This window comes from Apodemus sylvaticus, chromosome 17 (assembly GCF_947179515.1).
Source record: "Apodemus sylvaticus chromosome 17, mApoSyl1.1, whole genome shotgun sequence".
NCBI lineage: Eukaryota > Metazoa > Chordata > Mammalia > Rodentia > Muridae > Apodemus > Apodemus sylvaticus.
The window spans coordinates 64,506,430-64,531,021 of NC_067488.1; the positions used below are offsets into that span (position 1 = coordinate 64,506,430).

The following is a 24,592-nucleotide window of genomic DNA, read 5'->3' on the forward strand; positions in this document are numbered from 1 at the left end:
AATGTCCTCAGAAGAGTTGCCTGGGTCATGGTGTCTGTTCACAGTGGTAAAAGCAGTCATTAAAGGAGTTTGTATTCAGCACAGGGTCTGGTACAGGGTAAACATAAGGCACTTTAGTAAAATTGAAACACAGCTAGTCACATGTGCAGGCATACATGTTTGTTTGTAAAGTACATGAAGACGAAAGGCCAGTGTTGGTGTTCATCTGTGTACAGTGAGGTCGTGATTGTTTATTTATTCCTTTACTAAGTAAAAACAAGAAACAGGAAAAGCCATCTTCCAGAGGATTAAGCCACATCGCTGCGTGTTTCATCCCATGATTCTCTTTCCTGCTTCCTCTGTAACTCTCGGCTCAGCACCGAACCTTCTGACTGACTTTTGAAGAGCCATGTTCCTCGTTCACACCGGCCCCTGCCTGCCCTCGCTGTCCATCCGTGTCTAGGTTGTTACCATTGCGCCTTTAAGACTTATCCTGACATCACTCTGCCCATCAGGCTGAGCGTTAGGACACGTGTATTTCAAGTGTCTCATTTGTGCTTGTTCACCCTAGTGGAGTGCGTTCCCCCTGAGTGGGGATTTTACTAGAAGCTGAAAACGGAACATGATTTAGTTGCTGACCACGCCCTCCACATTGCTGAAGGTCCTCCCCGAGGAAGAGGGGCATGTGACCTCACCAGCGTAGTAAGCGCGTGGGATCTCTGCTTCTGGAGCCTACTGGAGGAGGGAAGGAAGTGGTGGCTCTTGGAGGAGGGGCTTGGGAGGGTTTAAGTGTTGCATTGTTTGTTTGATAGGATATTCAAAGCACTGACCAGCTGTCTCCTGAACAGATGACACAAAGGCAGGTAGATGTTTCCCAGCAGGTTTGCAGGGACGCAAGGCAGGTCGTGGGAGAATGGGCTGGCATTCGGACCGTGAGGGGCCGAGCTTGAGGCTGAGCTCTTTTTGGTGCTTGGCATGTGGCAGCTGCCCAGAAATGTTCTGACCGCATAGTATTCCTCCTCCCGGTATGTATGCTGGCCTTAGGGGTTCGGAATTCTCAGGGCTTCTAGGCCATGCTTTTGATGTGTTTCTGCTGTTGAGATTCTTTTTCCCCCTAGGGAAAGGGGTTTTGTATTTTAACAGATTCTGCTAAGGGATCGTGTGTGAAAAGCCCAGAGCCACAGTTTTGTAAAAAAACAAAACAAAACAAAAACACAAAAATCCAAGAGAGTGTGCACATGCACACTCACACACATGCACACACATATGTACACATACATATACTCACACACATGCACACACATGCACACACATACTCACACATATACACACGAATGCACATACACACACACACACACACACACACAGGAAATGGATGAGGACAGCAGCAGAGCACAGAGATGGTGTGAGGTTGGCATTGGCTCTGGTTGAACTTGGTGCCCACAGGGGAGGCTCTCACTTGCTAGAACCCCACAGGGTCTAGCCACTCTCATGCCATGGAAGCTGGCTCCAAATACTCTTTCCAGATCCTCCTAACAGGCTGGTTGCTGCCTCTTTCCTTGCTCCAAATAAGCCATTGCATGGTTCTTCTCTGACACCTCTCTAGGGCAAGAAACATGGGGTTGCAAGACTGGAGAGAGAACAGAAGTGCCCCATGCTTTATCCTGAGGTAAGGAGAGCAGGCGAGTGGGTACTACCCGTGGTTCCATGATGCCCATTTTCTAGTGGTAGAGATGGAATCAGCATGAACTGAATCTCTCAGAGGCAGAGTAGGCCCAGCAGCCCATAGAGAGGTGTTGACCTACCCAGCCCTGAGGATCCTGCCCAGGCAGATTCCTCTCCTCAGTGAGGATGTAGAGCCCTCAGCATGGCTTTGTCCTAGAGCAGAGGCTCTCAACCTGCAGGTCAGGACCCCTTTGGGAGGGTCACATATCAGATATCCTGCATATCGTATGATTACATTACAGATCACAACAGCCGCAAATTATAGTTGTGAAGTAGTAATGGAGATACTTTTATTTTTGAGGCTCTGCATAACATGAAGAGATGCATTGAAGGGTCTCAGCCTTAGGAAGGTTGAGAAACACTGTTCTACAACACGATGGACCACGGCAAAGTTGTTTGTATTTTCTCTCCTGTCAGGCAAGCATGCACGGTTTATGACTGATGTGCATGCTTAGGATTTGAGCTCCCCAGCACTAAGGCACAAAGGAAATTCCCAGTGGCTGACGGTTCTGTGGTATTCTTGGCTTAGTAAGGCGGAGCGTGTTTTTATGGAAAGGAGCTTGATTTTAGCAAAAATAGGAGGAGCTGCTTTTCCACAGGGAGGGCTTGGTTTGGTGTTGTTCTGATGCAACTTCTGATGCTATCAGCTTGCTAAACAATGTGGGTAGCTTCAAGTTTGCATGTAGATCCACGGTCATAGAACAGACACAGTGCCCATTGTTGGTCACACTGGATGTCTGGGTCATCTGGGGAGCACTGTAGTCACTCAGATTCAGGTTTTTTTCAAAGCTTGGGAGCTAGCCTGGCAGTGTGTTATCCCTGCCAGGGTAACAGACCTTTCCGAGGACTCCGAGTACCCACTGCAGTTAAAGGAATGCAAGATTTCAAAACAGGATTATCAAAAAAGGAAATGCAAACATCTCGATGGTTTCTCTGGTATATGAGGTCACTGACCCGGAGTGATGAATGGTTTTCTATTACTGAGGAACAAAGAGTAGGAAAATTCTTGTGAACTTTATTACAAGGTCTTCACTGGGGTCAGTGAGAAAGTATGCAGAACATTTTCCTGTGCTTCTATCATAGTGCCTGTTAACACTGATACTTTGAGCATTTAACTGTTGCAGGCTTTTGTTGTTGTTGTTGTTGTTTTGTTTTATTAGACACTTCCTTTGAACAGGAAATGGAAGGAAGCTCATGGTATGGCTTGATCATCTGTTGAGGACAGGCTCATAGCCTTCCATCCTGTTAAATATTCAGGAGGAAAGCATGACCGTCCCCATTTGTGGGGTCACTAAAACAGGAAACATTTCCACAGCACGCGTGATACTGGCAGTCCTTTCTCGGGGGCATCTGCCTGAGTTTGTGTGACTCTGATCACCTTGCTTCTAGTTCATGCACGGTGGTGAATCTGGTGTTCCCTCAGGTCACTTCTACGTCTTGTCCCAGGTTCCTGATGACTTTCACTGTCTCGTGAAAACAACTGCTCACAATCCAGTCAGTTATTTGTGTGTCCAGGACAAGCCATTCAGCTGTGAGGCTCAGGCTGGCTGGGGCGTGCTCAGTGGTGCACCAGGTCTGAAGCGCATGCTTTCTGCCATACAGCAAAAGAAAAATGAAAGCACAAAAACATTCCATTGTAATAAAGATAAAAGTCTTAACTCATGTGGCACAAGTTTGAACCTTCCCAGGGAAGGCCAGTGCAGAACCGAGATAGCCGCGTGGATAGTCCAACCTGTGAATTGACTTTGATCCTGATTTAACCTGCTCATGATAAGCCTCCTATCTCCTGCTTCAGCTGCACCACACCCCTTTATATTTGCAAGTGTTGACTATGTGAGCAGTTCTAGAGAATTTGGAAACCATGGAAAACTACAACAAACAAGCAACAAAGAAGCTGGAAAATCGCAACAAACACAATTTCACCCATAGCATTACCTCCCAAACACAAGCCCTGGAAAAGCTAGGGCAAGTCTTCTCCCCTTTCAAAGGGACTTTTGTAGCTTTATGCAGTTCAGAGCTCTCTTTTTTTGATTGCCTTGCTGATAAGTATTCCTTCCTCTCACTGTATTTTTCACTTCAGTATTATGTACATAAAATTTATGATTTTAAGCATTTTCTAATTTCCTATAGCACTAAGCATATTCAGTTTTTCAGCCATCAATGTTATTCCTTTCTGGAACTTTTCATTATCCATATTCTATACCTGTATGGAATTTATCACAAATCACACTAAATAGCTGACTAATATTGTGTCACATATATCTACTGTATCCAGTTTTTCCTGCAAACACAGAGTAGAGTCTTCTTTTGTGCTCACTGCCAGACTTTATGTCTTAGGGAGTAAACTAATGAGGTACAGGCGTCAGGGCTGGGGGAGGTGATGGCTCGGCAGCCAAGGGCATAGATGCTCTTGTAGGGGAGCTGGGTTGGGTTCCAAGCCCCTGCATGGTGGCTCGCAACTGAGTTTCCAGGGATCTGATGCCCTCTTCTGGTCTCCTTGGGCACCTGGCATGCATGTGATGCACAGACAGACATGTAGGTAAAACAGCTGTAAAAAAAAAAACAAAAATTAATAATATTAAAAGTGTTAAAAAATATGGTGTGTGTTCTACAAGACTTTAGAACTCCAAGAGGAAATGACCAGCTCGAGTCCTGGAGTGGTGTCAGCACAGGGTGGATGGGGTCTTATAAACAAGGGAAATGTGACATGAAGTTTCATCGATGAGGTCATTCATTGATTATTATAAATCACATGCCTCAGCTTTTTCATTTAATCGCTAATTATAATTGTGAACTGTCAGTATAACTCTCAGGCCACATTTCATGTTTAGCCTTTGTTTTCTCCCTAAAGGAATTCTTGTCATTTTTTTTTCCTTTTTGTTTTTGTTATTTTTGTTGTTGTTGTTTTTTGTTTTTGTTCTCCCTGCCAATGTGCCACTTTGTATTCCTATTTGGCCTCAAAATTACCACACTCCTGCCTCTATGTTCCGATCCCTGACACTGGGGGTGTTGTCTCCTGCTTCTTTGTACGATGGTATTAATTTTCAGTGTTAAAGGTGTATCTTTACTGGCTGGTGTCTGGATAGTCACGGGTCATGCTGGTGTATGTGTTCCTCATTCTCTTTGGCCCCCAGCTGCAGAAAGTTCTCTGCATCTCAGCTCCTTCCTGGAAAGTTTGTTAACTGGCAAAAGTAGTCTAGGACATCTTACTCGTCTCACAAAGTTGCTTTCGATTTTAAGAAGTAATACACAGTCTGGTGATACAGTAAATGACCTGTCTTTGACTGAACAGGACAGTTTTTAGACAGAGCATTAGTATGGGGGAGTTGAGATCCAATCCACGCTTTTTCATTTATCCATTTCATGATAGCTGAAAGATAATGCTTAGTTGTACCTCTACACACCCATCTGTATTTGTGTTAGTGTTACATGTGTTTTTAGAATATGTAATTAATCCTCCCTTTAAGGCCCAATTCACTGAGCAAAACAGTGTGGAAATGTAGGTCATGGGTAGAGTCACTTGCTTGACGTTTGCAAGGCCGCCGGCAGTTGATGTTAGCATCAAGACGTAGACATGGTGGTATCATTTTCACTTCTGCATAATGGCTGTAACCACAGGACCGGGGCTGTGATAGCAAGAATCAGAGAGAGGGCCTGGGATTCTGTCTGAGGCTGTGAGCCTGGTGTCAAGTGTCGAGCAGCTGGAAAAGTTCCAGGTTGAGATTCTAGACAATTTCCGGGAATTCAAATCACAAAGCCTTTCACTACATTCATTTGAGAGTAAAAGGAACAAGTTCTCACTTCTTGTCAGATTTTTATGTTGGCAATTCCATCCTTAATTAAAAAAAAGCATCGGCGTTTTCCTTATAAAAATGGCATTCTTTCCTGAGTTTACAGCTGGAACCATTACGTTTAGTTATTTAAAACTTGCAGGCATTAACCTATGCAGTTACTTGTATGTAAAAGCAACCTAAACTTGATTTGGGGCATTCAGAGTTTGGCAATTTCCATTTGCTCATAGTCACAGGAGACTGGGAGAGTCGGGATGAGTGACGGAAGAGTCCTCACAGCCTCACAGGTACCCTGCCCCACAACCACGGGAAAGTGTCACGTGTTCACTGCCCCGCAGCCAGGAAGAGTCATCTCTGCACTTGTTCAACGAGTTAATTGAGTCTGCCTTTTCTTCAGTTGTTATAAGTTGCTATGGCAACCGTAAGACCATCCCAGAACAGGTCTTTAAACCACAGATGTTTCTTTTCCTGCAGGCCTGGAAGGCCTAGGTCAAGGTGTCAGCACTCCCTGTCTCTCGAGGTCAGCCTCTCTGCTGGCACACAGCTGCCCTCTCTTGTGTCCCTGTATGGTTTTCCTCAGAGTGCTCACAGGCACCTGGCATCTCTTTCTGCAGCAAGAATTTTTCTAACTGGATTAGGGTCCACCCTAGTATTATGCTAATTAACATAATTATTTCCTTAAAGGCTGCCTCTTCAAATAGTCTCAAAAGGAGCTTGGTGTTAGGACTTGGACACAGGGATTTTGAGGAGTTGCATTCCCTAACCCTCAGTTTAAAACAGAGTTGTTTTGTTTGCATGTGGGGAGATTAATATAAAGAATCAAAAAATAGCACTCCACCAGGTTCGTGTCTGTTATTAAAGGGGGAGGAGGACAGGTAGAGGAGGAGACAGTTCAGACTGCTGGGAAGGATTTTGAAGGAAGAGGAACATTCTCTCTCCAAGAGCTCTTCTGCCAAGTAACTACCTCCTCTGACATTTGCCCTTTGTGTTCTTTCTATCAAGGCTGGGTGCAGTTTTCTCCATGTGTTAATGTGTCATAGGGAGGCAGCCATGCACTGACTGGCCTGAGATACTATGTAGCAATCCATCAAGTAAGAGTGTGTGTGTGTGTGTGTGTGTGTATGCTTGCAAGCAGGCCTGAGATACTATGTAGCAATCTATCAAGTAAAAGTGTGTGTGTATGTGTGTGTGTGTGTGTGTGTATGCTTGCAAACAGGCCTGAGATACTATGTAGCAATCCATCAAGTAAAAGTGTGTGTGTGTATGTGTGTGTGTGTGTGTGTGTGTACCTGAGATACTATGTAACAATCTATCAAGTAAGTTAGTAAGTGTGTGTATATGTGTGAGTGTGTGTGTGTGCCTGAGTACCTGAGATACTATGTAGCAATCTATCAAGTAAGTTAGTAAGTGTGTGTGTGTGTGTGTGTGTGTAGTGTTGATTTGCTCAGCTATTAGTGGGCATTTATGCTGTTTCCTGACCCCATCCCCACTCCAACACCCAAAGTGGATGGCTGGATTCCCTTTAAAGCCCAAGATGGAAAGAACCACTTAATAAAGGCAGTAGGCCTCTGCCTTTGGTGAAAACAGTCTTTGTCTTTGCTTCCTGTTTATTGTTGGCTAGCACTGAGTGAAAAATCTTCCAGCCTCTTGGACGAGGCCCACTCTGTGCAGGGAGGGGTTTTCCTTGGCCACTGAGGTCATCTCAACCCTCAGCGGTGCCCAGGAATAGGGGTCCGTCTGAGTCATTAATTAGCAGGAGTGCCCACTTTCAGTTAAATAGTCTTTCTTATAAGGACGGCAGTGTTCCATCCAGTATCCAGTCCATCCTTCTGCCTGGTCCTAGTCTGGCAAGGTTGCAAGGGGCAGCATCTAATGGAATGTGAGCAGTCCTACCTCTCATCAAAGATCTCAGTGTGGGCCAGGAGGGCCAGCAGCTCCTGAGGTTAGCAGGTCCCATAAGCCAACCACTGTGGCTTGGATGCTAAGGGTGGAACACTCCTCTGCTTGGCCCTGAGTTCCCCACTCCAACCTCTCAGCCTGAGGCATCACCTGCCATTTTTTTATAAACTGTGCCAAGGTGCTGATGCTCTTTTGGTTTCTGGAAATAGAAGGCTGCCTCTCTGAGGCTTGCATTTTTTTCCGCATGCCCATGGAGAGTTCATTCTCACCTGGGACTTCTAGCTGTGAGAAGGGCTGGCAGAGGATAGCCCTCTTCTAAAGCCATCTTTAAGAGTCCCAAGGAGGCCCCGAGATGGCTTGTGTGTCCAGGTTAGTGTTAGTGTTAGTGTTTCTGAGGCTCTGATTTTATGATGCTACGGACGTATTGTGCTTATGGGCTTGGGTGCAGGAAACATGTAATTCAGCAAAGATTTAAAAGGCTGTCTGCAGTGTTTCTAATTATTGTTTGTTTGCTCCACCCGTGCCTAATAAGTGGATTTAAGTAACCTCAGGAGTGAGGACTGCAATGCTCATGTTACAGGCAATCATGCAAATCAAATTCTAACTGAGAGTCGCAGAGAACACACTGTGGAGTCATTGTTAGAGAAGGAAGCCATTGGATTTTAAATTTAGAACAAGAGTAGTTTGGAACTTTCCCACCTGTCGTGCACTGACGTGAAGGACATACTCACCTGAAATCAACTACTGCGTGCATGCAGACCATTTATAAGTTACCAGTGGCCTCTGGCATTCGGCTGTCTTTTTTTATTTAGCATGGGAATGAGGGAACTGGCTTCTCTTCCTTTTCTTCTCCCATCTGTGGTTGCCTGTATAGGAACCGGAAATGCAGGTCTGGAACAGTGGGCGTCAACCTTGGGTGCAGCTTGGCACCAGATTGGGAATTTTCAGATTCCTGGGAACTGATCCCCACTCCGAGGTGCTGGTTTAATTGTCTGGGATGCAGTCTACGCTGGACGGTCAAGAAGGTCTCAGGAGAATTATTATATACCAAGGTTAAGATCAAAGTCAGGGACTTGAGAGGTTGCTTCTTGAGAGAAATCGCAGCCCCGTGCCGGTTTACACGGTTTACACGGTTGGTAACGCCCAGAGGCTTTGGAGAAACAAGGAGGCCCACCCGGTAAAACCACCTTTCTGGATGAGGGAACCAGGATTTCTGAAAAGCTCCGGGGCCATTCCGATGTGCAGCAAGAGTCTGGCCAACTGACGGACTGACCTAACCATGTTCTACACCTAAGGAAAATGGAGACCCAGGAAGGTTAGAATGGCTTGGTCAAGGTCACACACTTGTTGCGAGTCAGGCCTGGGACTCAGGTCTGACGCCTCTTCTGGGCTTTCTGTTGCCCAACGCCAGCTGTTATGTTTGTTTATTTTATTTATTGATACCTCCTCATCCTTCAGGTGATGTTCCTGACTCCAGGAGACCTTTTCTGGCTCCTCATACTCCTCTACCATCCGGTCTGGGTAAGATCCCCTTGGTTGTGTTTGAACAGCACTTGTATATAGGTTTCCCCTCACATGGCTGGTTCTGGAAGAAAGCCCATAACGTTCTTGTGTTCTGTGTGACTTGATGGTGTGTGTTTGTTAGGTCCTAGGCACCAATTTGTTGAATTGCACTGCCCTAACTTTTGGTCCACATGGGCTGCTAAAAATAATCAGATGCCATACATTAGCACTAACAGCTAAGTGTATTTCCTGCGGCCTACTGCATTATAGGTCAGGATCCCTTTGGGGAGAACGTTTGGCAGGGCAATGTTAGTGGCGGTGTAATGAAAACAAGATTTTGGTGACCTCGCATGTCGCTTAGGGTGTTTTGAATAGCATGCTGCAGTCAGGGTGCTGTGTGAGCATGGGGACCCTGTGGCCCTCGGCAGAAGGAGTGTTGTCTGATGGAGATAGTATTTGATGGAACTGTGTTTTAAACCATCGTTGTGCTCATGTTGAAGATGTAACTTAGTCAACAAACCAAATAGCCGAATTAAATGTTTTGGCCTTGTTAGATGCAAGTTTTCTTAAATGACAAAAACGATGTGTTTTCCTCTGTCATCCTAGATATTTTAGAATCCTGGTTTTCACCGGGAAAGTGGTGCCAGCTCTGTGTTTGGGTTCCCTGGCTATGGCTCTGTAGCCTATAGGTGACTTGGAAGCTCAGTGTAAATATCGTACAAAGAAATGGTTGTCGTGGGTGGAAGATTCAGAGCTGGACTTTCTCGAACCAGGACTGCTAACTGGGCAGCGTTGTGGGCAGACCCAAGGATGTTAAGGTGTTGAGGAGCTACGGCCAATGTGCGTAGAACTACTTTGCAGTCTGTATAATGAGTTTCACGGATTCCTTGCTGGCACATCCCTGGGGTGTGTGGCATCAAAACCCCCACACATGAGGGAAAGAAAATATTTTTGTTTGTCTTCTGAGACAGATTGTCATGTCCCCATGTCTGAAAGATGTCCCTAAATACTTGAGTTTCCTGTCCCCCACCTGCGCAGCACTAGATCATGAGTGTGAGCCGCCTCATCTAGCTCCCACTGTAAGACGTTTCCATAGTAATTGATTTTACTATATTGTACAAAATGTATTTTTCATCACTTTTAAAACAAAAAATCTTTAGAACATTTTCTACCAGATTTTTTAATTTTTTTTTCTTAAATTTTTTTTTTTTTTTACATTTTTGGATGAAAAATTTGACAGGCCAGAGAAAGCCTACTGGTGAGTAACTGTTGCTGTCTGAACTTCAGAGGCATGGCAGTATATTCTAGAATCAAAAGGAAGAGAGCGATTAATGCTTTTTTGTTTGTTTGTTTTATTTATTTTTTTGTTTTTTTTTTTGTTTGTTTTTTCGAGACAGGGTTTCTCTGTGTAGCCCTGGCTGTCCTGGAACTCACTCTGTAGACCAGGCTGGCCTTGAACTCAGAAACCCGCCTGCCTCTGCCTCCCAAGTGCTGAGATTACAGGAGTGTGCCACCACGCCCAGCTTAATGCTTAGATTAATGTTCTAAACCTGTAAGGAACATGGCTTCTACCTAAGGCACACCAGTGACCATGTGTAACTGCCCTGCCATTTCAGGACTCAGGTTTTACAAGTACACACACACACACACACACACACACACACAAACACACGGGAACAGACAGAACTAGAATTAACCCAAGTCTTTCTGATTTCTACGTCCTGTGTGTCTGGCCCTGTGCCGAGGTCTCCAAATGAGAGAGTACTTACTAACTTCGACCATTGACTATGTTGGAAGAAGAGCACTTGCTTCAGCATCTTAGAACTTCTGTTAAGAAATGGGTAAGTTGGTGAGGTGGCGATTGTGAAGTGTGGAGAAAGGGGAACACATGTCCACCTCCACGGGAATGTGAATTGCTGAGTCTTTATGAAAAACAGCATGGTGGTTCAAGGAAAAGTCAAAGAAGTAGAACTTCTGCACTGTCAGACAGTCCTAGTGTCTGCCCAGGGGAAATAAAATCAAGACCTGCATCTCCTCGGACATTGAAGCATTATTTGCAGTAGCTTAAATATGGAAATACCCCTCTGTTGATGATAAATGGATAAAGAAATTATTGGATATGCTTGCATGTGAGTATGTGTGTGTGTATATATATACATGCCTGTGACTATTATAGGATATGTATATGTGTGTGTGCATGCCTATGAGTGTTATGGGATATGCTTGCATGTATATATTTGTATACATGCCTATGAGTATTATGGGATGTGTATGCATGTGTATATGTGTGTATATATATGTACATGCTTGTGACTATTACAGGATATGTATATGTGTGTGTGTGCATGCCTATGAATGTTATGGGATATGTTTGCATTTTGCATGTATGTATTTGTATGCATGCCGGTGAGTATTATGGGATGTGTTTGCATGTGTGTATGTGTGTTTATATATGCACATGCCTATTAGTGTTATTCAGCCATATAACAAAGGAAATGTGCCTTTGTGATAGCATGCACAAGTCTCAAGGACATTGTCCTATAAATAAGGCAGGGAAGAAAGCCAAATAAATACTGCTTATACACAGGATCTGAAACCGTCAAACTCACTGAAGCAGAGAGCTGAACAGTGGTTGTCGGGGCATGGAGGAGGGGGAATGGATGGGTGGCATCAGACAGCTCTTAAAGTCAAGGTGAGTGAGTTCTAGGGGTCTGGTGCCCAGCAGGGTGTGAGGCGGAGTGTGTGCTAACAAACTTGAGTGAGGTGATCTACACAGGATGCATGTGTGCAGTGTGAAGCCTTAACGTTCCATGGATGGGTTCAGTCTGTGCCAGTTGCGTATTTCAAAAGGGCAGCTTGTGGTCTAAAGTCATGGGTCTAGAAATTTGTGATTTTATTCTCAGATGTATTTGATTTGGAGGAATCGGACAAGCAAAGTGGTTGGTGATTTGTGCTTCAGCGTTGAGAACTGGGATCTGAGAATCCCACCTCTCCTGTGTCTCTGCATCAGCCAAATGAGACATGGCTTCATTGTGCTCATTTCCTTCCCACAGGCCCTGAGTTAGAAAAATACAGCAGCACTGTGCTCACAAACCTCGTTTTCTCTGCCAGGACATTGTCTACTTCCTGTTTGGGAAGCTTGCCCATCAGAGCCCCTTTCAGTTCACAGGTGGGTCCCAGGGTTTCCAGGTTGCTCTCCAGACTTCTCACCAAGCTTGGCAGGAGAGGACATCCTTGGGGTCACTTCTGGATTCTTAGGTCATCTGAGCACACTTCTCCGTGAGCACTCTGCGATAGAGCCCTGTGCCCCTGCACAGTGAGTCACAGTGGCTCTTGAGTGGAGCCCTGGGGCTTTCTACTGTCTCCTTCCTGAAACACTTTATTTACCTAGCCTCGGGATGGATGCTACTTCATTGAAATTCTGCTCACTCGGTCTCACTTCTTTCTTGTAATTACTTCCCAATTTGTCTTCCCAGCTCCTGCTGTCTATTCTTTGGTCCTTTGATGGAATTTCCTTCATCGTAGTGTGTTGGAATGTTGACTTTTTTTTTCCTGCTGTGGTTTGGGCCCCTTTCTCTGCATATTCTTCTGTGTCCTAAGGGCTTCAATATAACACTTTTTGACTGTTTTGAGTTTCAGACTCTCCATTTGCCTGCTTCTCCGAGGATGAAATCCAGATTTGCTGCATGTGTCACTGACTCTATCCTGCCTCCTATTCTGGTACTGTCCCCATCCATCCATGGGCAGTGTCACCTCCTCCCCATCTCCACAGTTGAAATGCTACCTACATGTAGCGGGAACCAGCCCTGTTTTCTCCTTTGACATCCTTTTTTTTTAATTTAATTTTTTTTAAATTGGATATTTTATTTATTTTTAAATTTAAATTAAAAAAATGGATATTTTATTTATTTACATTTCAAATGTTATCCCCTTTCCCTGTTTCCTCTCCAAAACCCCATCCCCTTCCCCTCCCCATGCCTCTATGAGGGTGCTCCCCCACCTACCCACCATCTCCTGCCTCAGTGACCTAGCATTCCCTTACACTGGAGCATCCAGCCTCCACAGGACCAAGGGCCTCTCCTCCCATTATGTCCGACAAGGCCATCCTGGGCTACATATCCAGCTGGAGCCATGGCTCCCTCCATGTGTACTCTTTTGATATCTTCATTCCCTCCAGAACTTGAGTTCTCCTTTCAAAATGTTCCTGACTTTGTCTTCTCTCTCCCCACTTCGGTAAACCTTGTTAACCTGCCCTCAACAGCAGTCTACTGGCTGACGTGTGACACCCACTCTTGCACCAGACAGCTCTGCGATGCTGGGGTGTCTGCTCTTGTCTGCCTGGCATTGTGTATTTTATTGGGGTCCATCTGGATTCTTCTACTTCAACTTGTTCCTCATGTCTGCCTGCCGCTGGGGTCATATTGGCTGGGTATATCATGAGGTGTTTGATTTGAGGGTAGCCTCTTCTCTCTTAAGTTCTTTCAGTCTTGGTTACTGACCCCCAAGGCATTGTCGTGAGCACACCCAAACATTTTCTGCGATCGCACCATCGATCTTCCCTCCTCCCCTAAAGCTTTCTTTTTTCCACACAGTCAACTTCCATCCCATCCTTGCAGGCTTCAGTTATCATTCCTCAGGGAGTCTCTTCTCCCGACCCTGTCCCGAATAGTTGCCTGAGATATAATCTGTCATAGCAACCTGTTACTTCCCTTCTTTTCACCAAGCACAGGGAGTTACTTTAGAAGTACTTACACAAGCTCCCCACAAAGACCATCTTAGGGTTTGTACACTGATACATCTTCTGCATACAGCACAGGGCTCTCATGAGATGTTTGGAATGACCGTACACTCTCCATCTTTATTTTCTTAGGCTTGCTGATTGGCCCTGGAGCGTGCACCTGCTTGTCACGTACCCTACCACTGAACTCCATCTTTTTGTAAAAACATCCTTGTTTATTTGTTCTCTGTGTGCATATGTACACATCTACATGAGTTTATGTGCACTGTGTGTGTGCAGGGACCCATGGAGGCCAGAAGAGGGCATCAGCTTCCCCTGGAACTAGAGTTGCAGGCAGTTACGAGCTATCACGGGGTATCAGGTGTGCCTTTTTAATCGACACACTGAAGTTGTAATTTATCTTTTTCTTGGTTTTAGGCATCGCCCTGTGGTACCAGTGTTTAGTTTGCTTTTGCCCCGCCTTGCCCCTTGCTTCTCAGTTCTCATTTTGCCAGTTGTAATCATATTGTAATTGTACTGTAATTTGGGTGAGATCAATATTCAGTGTTTACTTTATTGCAACTGTGGAATCTTCTCCACAGATGAACCGTTTAATTTAGTTTGATTTGCTTTTTTTTTTTTCTTTCTCACGATTAGATTGCATGGCCAATATTGACTTTTTTATTGTTAATCTTTGATATAGGTATGAATAATTCAACCTCAAATTCTATACTAGTTGTAAAGCTCCTTTCAGTATAACCAGGGATCCTGTCAGGGTCGTCTTTGGAGGAAGAGCCCCTGGAGTGTCCATTCCTCTCAGGGAAGAGAATGATTTTCACTTAGCACTGTCCTGCCAACTCCTAGAGGCTCTGTCTCCTAGGAGGGCCTGCTGTGTGTAGTCTTTACTGTTGGTTTAGTATTTCATGGACATATTTGTAGACGTATTTTCTAGGGCCTCACAGAGGAAGGCAGGAGTTGCAGAGATGGGAGAGACATGTCTGAAATTGGCTTTATCTTCTTGGATTTTAAGTGACGACTTAGTTAAGTTTGCACATCCAGTGTGGAAATCATTCGCTTTCTGAAGGTTGACACCTTCCACTCAAAGATGTTTCTCCAGCTATTTCTTGAAAAGTTCTATGTGTCGGATTCTGATTTTTTGTATGAAAACCCTTTCCTCTAGGACTTTGTGAGCTTCTCTTTTTGAGTCTTGATTTAGACAATGTTGTTAGCATGTGGGAACATTAGTGGCTCCTTCTCTCTGGCTGGCTTTTTCTTCTCTCTTCCTTTTCTTTTTTTAACTGTTGTTGACCTGGAACTCACAATGTAGACCAGTGGTTCTCACCTTTCCCAGTGCTGTGTGTGACCTTTTCATGCAATCCTCATGCTGTGCTGACCTCCCCCCACAACCGTAACATCATTTTTGTTGCTACTTTATAACTGTCTTGATGCTACTGTTAATATCATAACAAGTATCTGATACTTGACCCCGTGAGTCAGTTGACCCTGAAAGAGATTGAAGCCCACAGATTGGGAACCATGAATGTAGACCATGCTGGCCTTGAACTCCCAGGTGCTGGGATTAAAGGCATGCACCACCATGCCTGGCCAGTACAGGAGACAGTTAATGTGGGGAGCAAAATAACTAATTCTAGAAAAAATAAATGTGCTGTGTGCTGGGATTTTTTTTTCCTTTCTCTTTCTCAGCTCCTGAATACTTCTGTCATCTGATAGTGGCTCCCACACTTTGCACAATTTCTCTTTGATCTCTCGATCCAACTTAATGAGCATACCCAGCATTGGATGACTCCAGCCTGCTGGTGACTTTAATTTCTGCTGCAGTTTGAGTTTTCATAGTTCATTTTTTTGTCCTCCAAATGCTTCTCTCTGCGTGCCTCTTTTTGGTAATGTCTTTTGTTCCCTCATGGATGCATTTGTCTCAGGAGATCAGTCTGAAGCTGTGTTCGTTCCTCCCTCCATTGCTGTCCCCTTCAGCCCCCGGCCCCCCACTTTTCTCTAGGAATTTTGCTGATTCCCCCTGCAGTTCCAGTTCCTTCCTTCGCATCGACTTGGCTGGATTGTTGGTTGTTAGAAACCCTTGGTGTTGGTATTTTTAGGTCCTTATTACTCCAGCTGTTTATGAAATACTTCAACCAGAGTATAAACTTTACACTCTTTCCTTCTTTTTAAAAGAGAAAAAGAAAGGGAGGAGGTGGGCTGTGGGTGTGGGCTCTAGGCACTTGTGCAGGGTTCTTTCAGCCCTTAGCACAGACTTCTCAACCCCTCCAAGGATGGAGGACTCTTGTTAGATTTTCATGAGAAAATAGAAGCAGTCAGAGAGTTTGGTAGGCACCTTGGACTCTCTTGTGTGTCCCATCCTGTCCCCTGTCATGTCACCTGCCAACACTCAAGAGAGAGAGACAGAGAGGCAGACATAGAGACAGAGACAAACAGAGAGAGGGAGAGGTGATATTTTAAATAGACCCATTAGCCCCAGGATTTGAAACCAAATAAGAGAAACTGATTTTTAGTGGAATTTGGCTCTTCCTTCTGCCCCACCTTGGCCCCTTGTTCTAGAAGAACCTGTGTGGTTGAAATAAACTTGCCTCTGGCCCTTCCTCGCTCAGGATGGCACTTCTCCAGGGCCTGAGCCGCCTGCTGTGTGCCTGCCCCAGTTCTCCGAGCCTGCCTGCTCTGGCTTTCAAGCTCATGCCCCATGTCCTCTGCCCTTGCTGGTTTACGTCCTGGTAGCTCTGGAATCGCCAGTCTCACAGAGACAAGCTCAGACTGCAGTTGATCAGGTATGTCATCACATTTTGTGCAGGCCCTGATGCTATGGTGGGAACGTGGGAGGCTGTGATCAGGTCCTAGATTGGCCCCATCTCGGCAGACACGCCCACTCTCTCCTAGCCTCTTCTCCCAGTCTTAAGACCAAGAACATGAAGCAGATGAGTTCAAGTCTCTTTTTACTCACAGGCTTAGTTAGGAAATTAAGGTGCTCTGTAATTGAACATTAGCACAGGAAGCAGAGCTGCTGTAGTTGACAGAAGAAAACATGAAATTAAAGTTGTCCTCCTATTAATCAATTCTCTGATTACAAAATCCCTTAAAGTTTTAACTAAAATGGCAACCCAGGGTTCATAAATTAGGATTGTAAAAGGTTAAATATTCTGAAGTCCCCCCTTCCCCCCCATGGGCATTGTTAGCTGATGGCCAGGCACACTGGATTCATGTTCTCATGAAAGGTGAAGTTCATTTCAATCGGGAGAATGGGAAAGCTAGTAGTTAACGAGTGAGTTTTCCCTGGCGTCCTCTGGAAGTGGAGGCGTCTCCGTAGCACCTGCCAGGAACTGTGTTCTTTCTGTTAAGGCTCTGTATGAGGAGATAACTCTCCTATCTGTATATTCTTTTCTCCAAGTTTCTTTTCTCAGTTGGGACGGAAGAAAGTGGGCATTGTCTGTCACTGTGGTTTTAACTGGAGGGTTTGATCATTAACCCAGTAGACGTCACTGCGGTCAGTACAGTGACTGAGGAGAAAATTGGGCTGTGAAGTCCTTTATCCTGTGACCTGAAAACCAGGGATGTCTTCCCCAGGGCAGGGTTGCACAGGCTGACTTTTATTGCAGAGCCACCCCTACCCCAGTTGCAAGCCCAGAATCTCCTTGGCAAGCTGTGGGGATTAGTCTGATAGTTTAGCAAGAGGTTGTTAATTCATTCTATTCTTGCACTGACATTCGGGAACCATTATTTTAGGGACAAGAGGCCAAAAACCAACTCAGACTCTCAAGTATTTGCAGAACTCAGGGAAAAAAACAAAACAAAACAAACAGAAAAATTTCAGTATGCCTGGTCAGCTGACCCTCTCCTGTCAATCATTGCCCACACCCATTTCTCCTTCTCAGTGAGATCTCCTTGCTCAAAGGAGATAGGACCCCTGAGGAAGAGCACTGCCTCAGCTTAGCTCTCCACTCCAACCCCCCAAGGCACATGTCTGTGTAGTGTCAGGGAAATGCTATTGATTTCCCCCCAAAACAGACAGGAGCCAATCTGATGCAACTCACAGCAGGGTCTTTATTCAATTCCAGCTAGTTTACCCCACCCCCATTCCCCAGCATATAGCCATTATGCAGGATGGTTTTGGTAGTGGGGGAGCCCCAAATGTCTATCTGAACAAGGCTTTATAGCAAGCAGCAAGCAAGGAATATGTGTGCAAGCATCTAATTGGAAAGCTACCGTGGTCTTTAACATAATTGGCTGGTACTGGGAGTCATATCATAAACTTAATTTCTGCTCCCGTCTGCATTGGTGGTCGTTAGGCAAGGGGTGGGCTTGTAACCTGGGGTGCAGGTTTGTTGGGGTAATAGCCTGGAGATGCTGGTCTTGTGGTGCAGATATGTTGGAGAAGTAACCTGGAGATGCTTGTCTTGTTAGGGTGTAACCTGGAGACTCTGGTCTTGTTGGGGATTAGCCTAGAGACTGGAGCTAGGCTCAGGTTTTGCTGGGGGCAACTTGGACACTAATGCTAGGTACCAGCCTGTTAGTTTACCTGAGTTCAAACTTAGGTCAGGTTCTCTAAAATGGAGTCTGAACTTAAAAGATTTGGCCTCTCATGTGAATAATACATATGCCATATTTTATTTAAATAGTTGCACATTTTTATATTTCTATAAGTATAGTGGCCATGTAAGTGGATAGTTATATATACATACACACACAGACACATGTTAGATCAGAATAGCTGATATGTGCACACACACAGGTCAGATCAGAATAGCTGATATGTATTTGTTTATGGTGGGAGCATTCAGATTTGTATTGTTGTTTTTGCACTGTCCTGTGGAACATTGGGACACTTTATCTGACTGTGCCCCTGTGCCTGCCAACTGCCCTTACAATTATGTTTTGGAGACTCTGGCAACCACAATTTTGCTCTATTTCCATGAGACCAGCATCATTACTTCTGCACAGAAGTAAAAACCATGCAGGCTGCCTTTCTGTATCTGGCTAATCTCACTTAACATGATGTGCTCTAGCTCTGTCTATGTTATTGCAAATGGCAGAAATTTCATTTCAGTATGGTAAAGGTCACTTACGTTATTCTACACAGGCTCTTTATCTGTTTATCCACTGATGGATACCTAGCTGATTCTACACCTGGGCTGTGTGACAAGCCTTGCTGTGTACACCAGGGAACAGATGTTATAGGGACTCAGGTTCATTCTAATTCTCTTTGCTGGCCTTGGCCGCTGCCTCATTCTTTTTGAGAATTGAAACAGGATGACTTACCTACTTCTCAGAATCCCCTCGCCAGGTCTAACTGTGCAGCTTAGATTAGCCTTAATTCCCTGTCTGCCTGCCCCAGCCTCCCTAGGGTGGAGTCTACAGGCCTGTGCCAGAACACCGAGATTTAACAGTTTATTTTAACCAGACACATTTTTTTTTCTAATGTAAAATTTGCCTCATTTATTTGAAAGTCATTTGTAACAAATTATCTGTATTTTATTCACTGTCCCCTTAAAAAAAATACACTTTTCCCTTCTCTGACTTCATTTTCAACTTTTTAAATTGTAACTGATTGATGACTTTTTTATTGAAAATTATTTTTTATAGAATATATTATCTCCTTCCTCATTTTCTCCCAGATTCTCCCTTCCTCCTACCCTGTCCAAATCCAGCCTTCTTTTACTTTCTCTTTAAAAAACAAAAAGACAAACAAACAGAATGAAACAAAACAAACAAAAAATCACACACACACACACCAAACCCATAAAAACGCAAAATTAGAAACCACAACATATAAACAAAAGATCAGTAAAATTAAAAAAAGGCCAAAACAGCTCATTACAAGACAAAATAATTCAGAAAGACCATTGAGTTTGTTTGGTATTGGCCTTGTACTGCTGGGCGTGGGGCCCACCTCTAAGTGTGTTAACTAACTCCTATTAAAATGGTTGTCATAGCTTTCTCCATTACAGAAATTACACATGCTTGGTACAAATTGCAAAGTGGTTTTCTTCATAGCAAGCCGTTAAAGGATTTACAGCACAAAACTACTCTATCAGAGTTTTGTTTTCAAAGGTCACTTAGATAGCTGAAAGGAGATGGGGTTAGGAAGAGGGTGAAAGTCGCTGACAGAACAGATTATAAAGGTAAGCGTGCTGTGCAGAGCAGTGTGCAGGGGATTGGCAGTGTGAGATCTGAGTGGGAGATCGTAGAATGCTGAGGGTGCAGGAATAAGGCAGAGTGGGGGAGGGGAGATGGAGGAAAAGCGGAAAGGGCTTGTGGGAGGGAGTGTGTGGAGATGCAACTGTAAGCCCTTCATAAGCCTGACTGTGAGATGCCCGGAAATATCTACGTGGCAGAATCACATAGATAAGAGGGCATAGGAATCAGACCTGAAACAGACCCACCCACTGGAGCAGAGGTGCAGTAACAGCTGCCACAGTACCCAGTGTGGGGGAGCTGAGGGCTTCCAGAAGGAATGTCCAGTCAAAGAGGAGTTACAAGTAGAAGAGTCCCGAAAGGAAGGACCTCAGGCCCAGAGGACACCCCTGGCATCTAGCATTGGGGAAGCTAAGGAGGAAGGAAGATCTTGACTTCAAGGCCAGCCTCAGCTACTAAGGAACTCAAGGCTAGCCCAGGGTGCAGAAAAAAACCACACCAGGAAACACACTGGTAGAATGACAAGAGTCTTTAAAGGTTGGCTTGGTCAGCTATGTCAGTGATCACTGAGATCTCTGGGAGGCAAGAAATGGAAGACATTAGGCAGGGCAGCATAAAGACTGTGGTCAACGGTTGACAGAGCAGATTGGGGCCAAATGCCCACTGGCAGGAGGCCAGGGAGGCCCGATGTACCTGGCTACTCAGTAGTAGGAATGGTTTGGATTATGGGTTTTTTTTCTTTCTTTGTTTCTTTGTTTCTTCCTTTCTTTATTTGTTTCTCTCTCTCTCTCTCTCTCTCTCTCTCTCTCTCTCTTCCTTCTTTCCTTCCTTCCTTCCCTCCCTCCTTCCCTCCTTCCTTCCCTCCTATCATTCTAGGACCTTGCTCAGCTAAGCAAGCATGTCTTCACAGAGCCGCATTCCCAACCCTTAGGATTTTGGACTATGTCACAGCACAATAAGTACACTGGGAAAGGCTGATTAAGGTTGTTATTTTAGCTTCCCCAGATAACCTTATCTTTATTGTTTTATTCTGATTATAAAGCCGCATACACTGAATGTAAAAGTTTTAAGCCTTGAAAACATAACCGAGAATAGCATCCATAACTATATTTCTTTATGTGTAGCCACCGTCATCTGAGTGAATCGCCGTTCAGGATTCCTGTGTGCTAACACACATGCATGCACACACACTTGACAACACTTTACAGTTTGTGAAGATACAGGGTTGGCTGATTGCTTCCTGTGAGCTGCGTGCACCGCTGTGAATTGCACGTTCATGTCCGACATGCCGCCGCCTGCAGCTGAGGAGCTCTGCTCAGTTGTCCTGCAGCATTTTCTGCATGTCTGAGCTTTGTGTAGACATTCTTGTGCTCTCCTAAAACTTTACGCTGGACACAGTAGCATCCTTGGGTGTAGTTGTGTCTTCTCCTTGACAGTGTTGCAAAGGTGCTGAAGAGGAATTGTGGGGCCAAAGAACAGATACATTTGATGTTTTAATAATGTTTCATTACCGAGAAGGAGGGGGTTTTGTTATTGTTGTTTTGTTTTCTTTTCTTTTTGGTTATTACAGAGGGAAGGCTTGTGGCCATGAAAAGTGTTGATGGTGAGAAGAATAAAGAATGAGCTAGCTCTGGGCGGGGATCAGAAGGGAAACCACCTATCCACGAGAAGGAGGGGAGGGCGGGCTGAGATCCCTGGAACCTCCGCATTCCTGTATTCACAGGGCTTGCCTGGTGCAGGCATTCCAAGAATTTTTCTGCTTAGGTGGGTGAACAGTCAACGTCCCTCCTTCCAGGGAGCTTGGTAGCACTTCTAGTGCTTCCATGTCAGAACTAAGGCATTGGGGATTCGGAAGCCTCTTCTTTCGTCGTGAACTCTGGCCCAAATCAGAGAGGACACCCAATTTAGTCAATACAAATTTTGATGTTTTTCTTAGCATACGTTAATTATACATAATGGGTTCCGTTATGCCATGTTTTGTATGTGTGCATGATGTATTTAGGTTATCTTCACCCCGCTTACCCTCTCTTTCCCTCTTTCCAGCCAGACCGCTGCTGCTTTTATTTCGTGGTTTTGTGTGCACGCGCTAACATTTGACCCAGTGAGTTTCACTATGGTTTGTTCGCAGGAGAGTGGCTGGGAGCTTGCTTACAAGTCGTGTACATCACACCCATGGTTATCCCACTGAGGAAGGTCTCTCCATACCTGCATACGAGTCCTCAGAGATGGGTACCCCAGCTCCTACCATGGCGGAGTGTTGGCAAGCCCAATCTTACAGGGATCTTGTATAAGTAACTACTACCAAAGGCACTATATACATCTTGTTCAAGAGACATAGAGGAATCAATGTAAATGCATAGATCAGTGAGTTCAGTAGCAGGAGAGCCACGTTACACCCAGAAGTCAACGCTCGCTGTGTCCCCCAATCCCCAGCTCCTACAGTCTTTCTACCCCTTATCTCTGATGTTCTTTATGTCCTGGAAGGGCTGTCAGGAATATCTGATTTATAGCCAGGCATTCAGTGCTCATCACTGACCACTACAAAAAGAAGCTTCTCTAGCTAAGGCTGGCAGTAGCCCTAGTGTGAGGGCACAGACGCTGCTATTTGGAATGCAATTTGAGAGGCACATCAGGCCCAGTTAGCAAAAAGAGCAGTAGTAGCTTCCCTACCAAGGCCTTTGCTCCCCCAGTCCTAGGCTTTTGACTGGTTTTATAGGCCAGATGTCAGTTTTCTCAGAGGTAGCAGGTCTCAAGTCCAACCTAATAAAGCAGCTGGTTACTCCCTAACTAGCCTGCTACTGTTGCTCCTTGTCTGTGTGGTCCACATTGTTGCACAACCACAGGATCCAAGCTGAGCAAGACTGTTGAAGGCAGTTTCCCTGTGCAGCCTACACAGTATCTGTGGTCAGCTCACCAGGAGGAGGCTTCCAGTCCAGATCCATTGACTTACACTGATTTCTCTGTCACGTGACCAAGGTATATAGTGTCTTCAGTAATAGAATCTTTCCAACTAGTTTCAGTGGGCAACCAAGAGCAGTGGTAACTATGCCAAGAGCAGTGGTAACGCCGTCTACTGTTTTGAGTATCAAGTGTCGCCTAAGAAAACAGCTCACGTGGAAGCCCGGCCCTGAATTTTTGTTTAATGCCCTGATAGTTTCTCATAGCCGTCTTATCTACCTACTCAGGGGACCTCTGTTCAAACTTTTCTCACCTTAAGTGTGGAAGTTTAGTTTTGATCAGCTTTTCAGCAATCAAGATTTCCTTTTGTCCTTTTTGTTTATCAGTTTTGGTTGACTCCCTTCCCCTCCCCCCCCCCCATCTCTCTGCCCCTGTCTGTCACCTTAAACCTTTAACCTTTCTACTTCCAGTTTCCCCCCTACTTACTTACTTTCTTTCTTTCTTTCTTTCTTTCTTTCTTTCTTTCTTTCTTTCTTTCTTTCTTTCTTTCACAGAAGCTTTGTGGGGGCAGGGAGGGAGAAGGGTAGAGATACAACTGATAGATGATAGACAGGCAGATAGATAGATAGATAGATAGATAGATAGATAGATAGATAGATAGACAAGCAGACAGACAGACAGACATAGATGATAGATAAGCAGACAGACAGGTAGGCAGACAGACAGAGACAGTACACACAGTTGTCAGGATGCCCCTCCAGGGAGAGTTGCTCTTAGACTAGACATCTTTAACCTTCCTTTCCAACCAACTTGTAAAACCTGTGCTTCTCATAACTTTGTGTTGCAACACTCCATTGACTTCTGCTCATAGCTACCGCTGCTTTCATTATTTTAGTCCCAGGCCTAGATTTCCTACCAGCCTGACCTCTTAGACAGTCCCTGGTTCCTACTACAGCATCAGTCAGGGCTTGGTTTGAGTGCCTAAGTGCTGTGCAGCCATCTGCCCTTCATAGCTGTCCATTTATGTAAAGCCCTCACGCGTGTCTTGGTAGCTGTTTCATCTTTTCTGTTCCCAAAGTCTACTACAGTGCAAACTGCGTACTGAATAAGTGATAGTCATTTTACGTGTGCAGGCACGATGTGTAGATAGATTCAGCACATAAAAAGAACTGCTGGGGCTTCGGAGGCAGGGGGATCAGTTGTTTTAAGCCAGCCTGGGTAATTTAGTGGGACCGTCTCTCAAAATAAAAAAGGCAAAAGGAGAACTGGTGGAGGAGAGATTGGTAGAGTATTTGTCCAGCATTTATTAAACCCCAAGTTAAACTTTGAGCTGAAAATGTCTGAAGTCAGAGTTTAAATCACCAGTAGACATTACATAGACTCCAAAAGGACCAGCAACTGAAAATGTTTGTTTGACCTTGTACCAACTCGCAGGATTACTGCTCCCTAGGGAAGAGAAACTGCAGCCACGTGTGTTATCTCCATCAGTAACAAATTAAATTCATGTTTAATAAATCCAGAATAGCTCGAATCTCTAAGGTGATATAGCTACATTCACACGCAAACCATTAAAAATGTCGAACTATATTGTGGTATATTCTGGGTAGACATGTCTGACTTTAGCTGCATCTGGCCTGCTAAGAATTGTTGCAAGATTGAAGTCTCAGTTTGGGTTTGCAAAATTAATTAATTAATTAATTAATAATAAAAATGTGTTTTGGGGTCATCAAGTTCAGAGCCTGGAACTAGATGTAATGGTGGTTCTTGGATCTACAGGCTCCTCTTTTTGTCCCCTTGGCCACCGCAGCAGCAAGAACAGTACGAGTGACCAGCTACCAACTGCCACCTCAGCCTAAAGAGTGGAAAGTTACAAAACACAATTAAATAAGATACTAGGGAATAAGAGGTTCAAGGAGCTGGT

The 24,592-nt window shown here is 44.8% G+C and overlaps 1 protein-coding gene across 3 annotated transcripts in view; it reads left to right on the forward strand.

The window, feature by feature from the left end:
• Ano6 (anoctamin 6) overlaps positions 1-24,592 on the forward strand; it is a 176,534-nt gene that overhangs the window by 28,405 nt on the left and 123,537 nt on the right. The window contains exon 2 of one of the 3 annotated variants that reach the window (XM_052160235.1): positions 8,853-8,915. The exons of 1 other annotated variant lie outside the window; for it this stretch is intronic. In XM_052160235.1, the coding sequence (XP_052016195.1) occupies positions 8,853-8,915 (63 nt within the window). Of the gene's footprint in view, positions 1-8,852; positions 8,916-10,719; positions 10,739-24,592 lie in introns of those variants that run through there. One more of the 3 variants, XM_052160237.1, reaches the window with a different exon arrangement.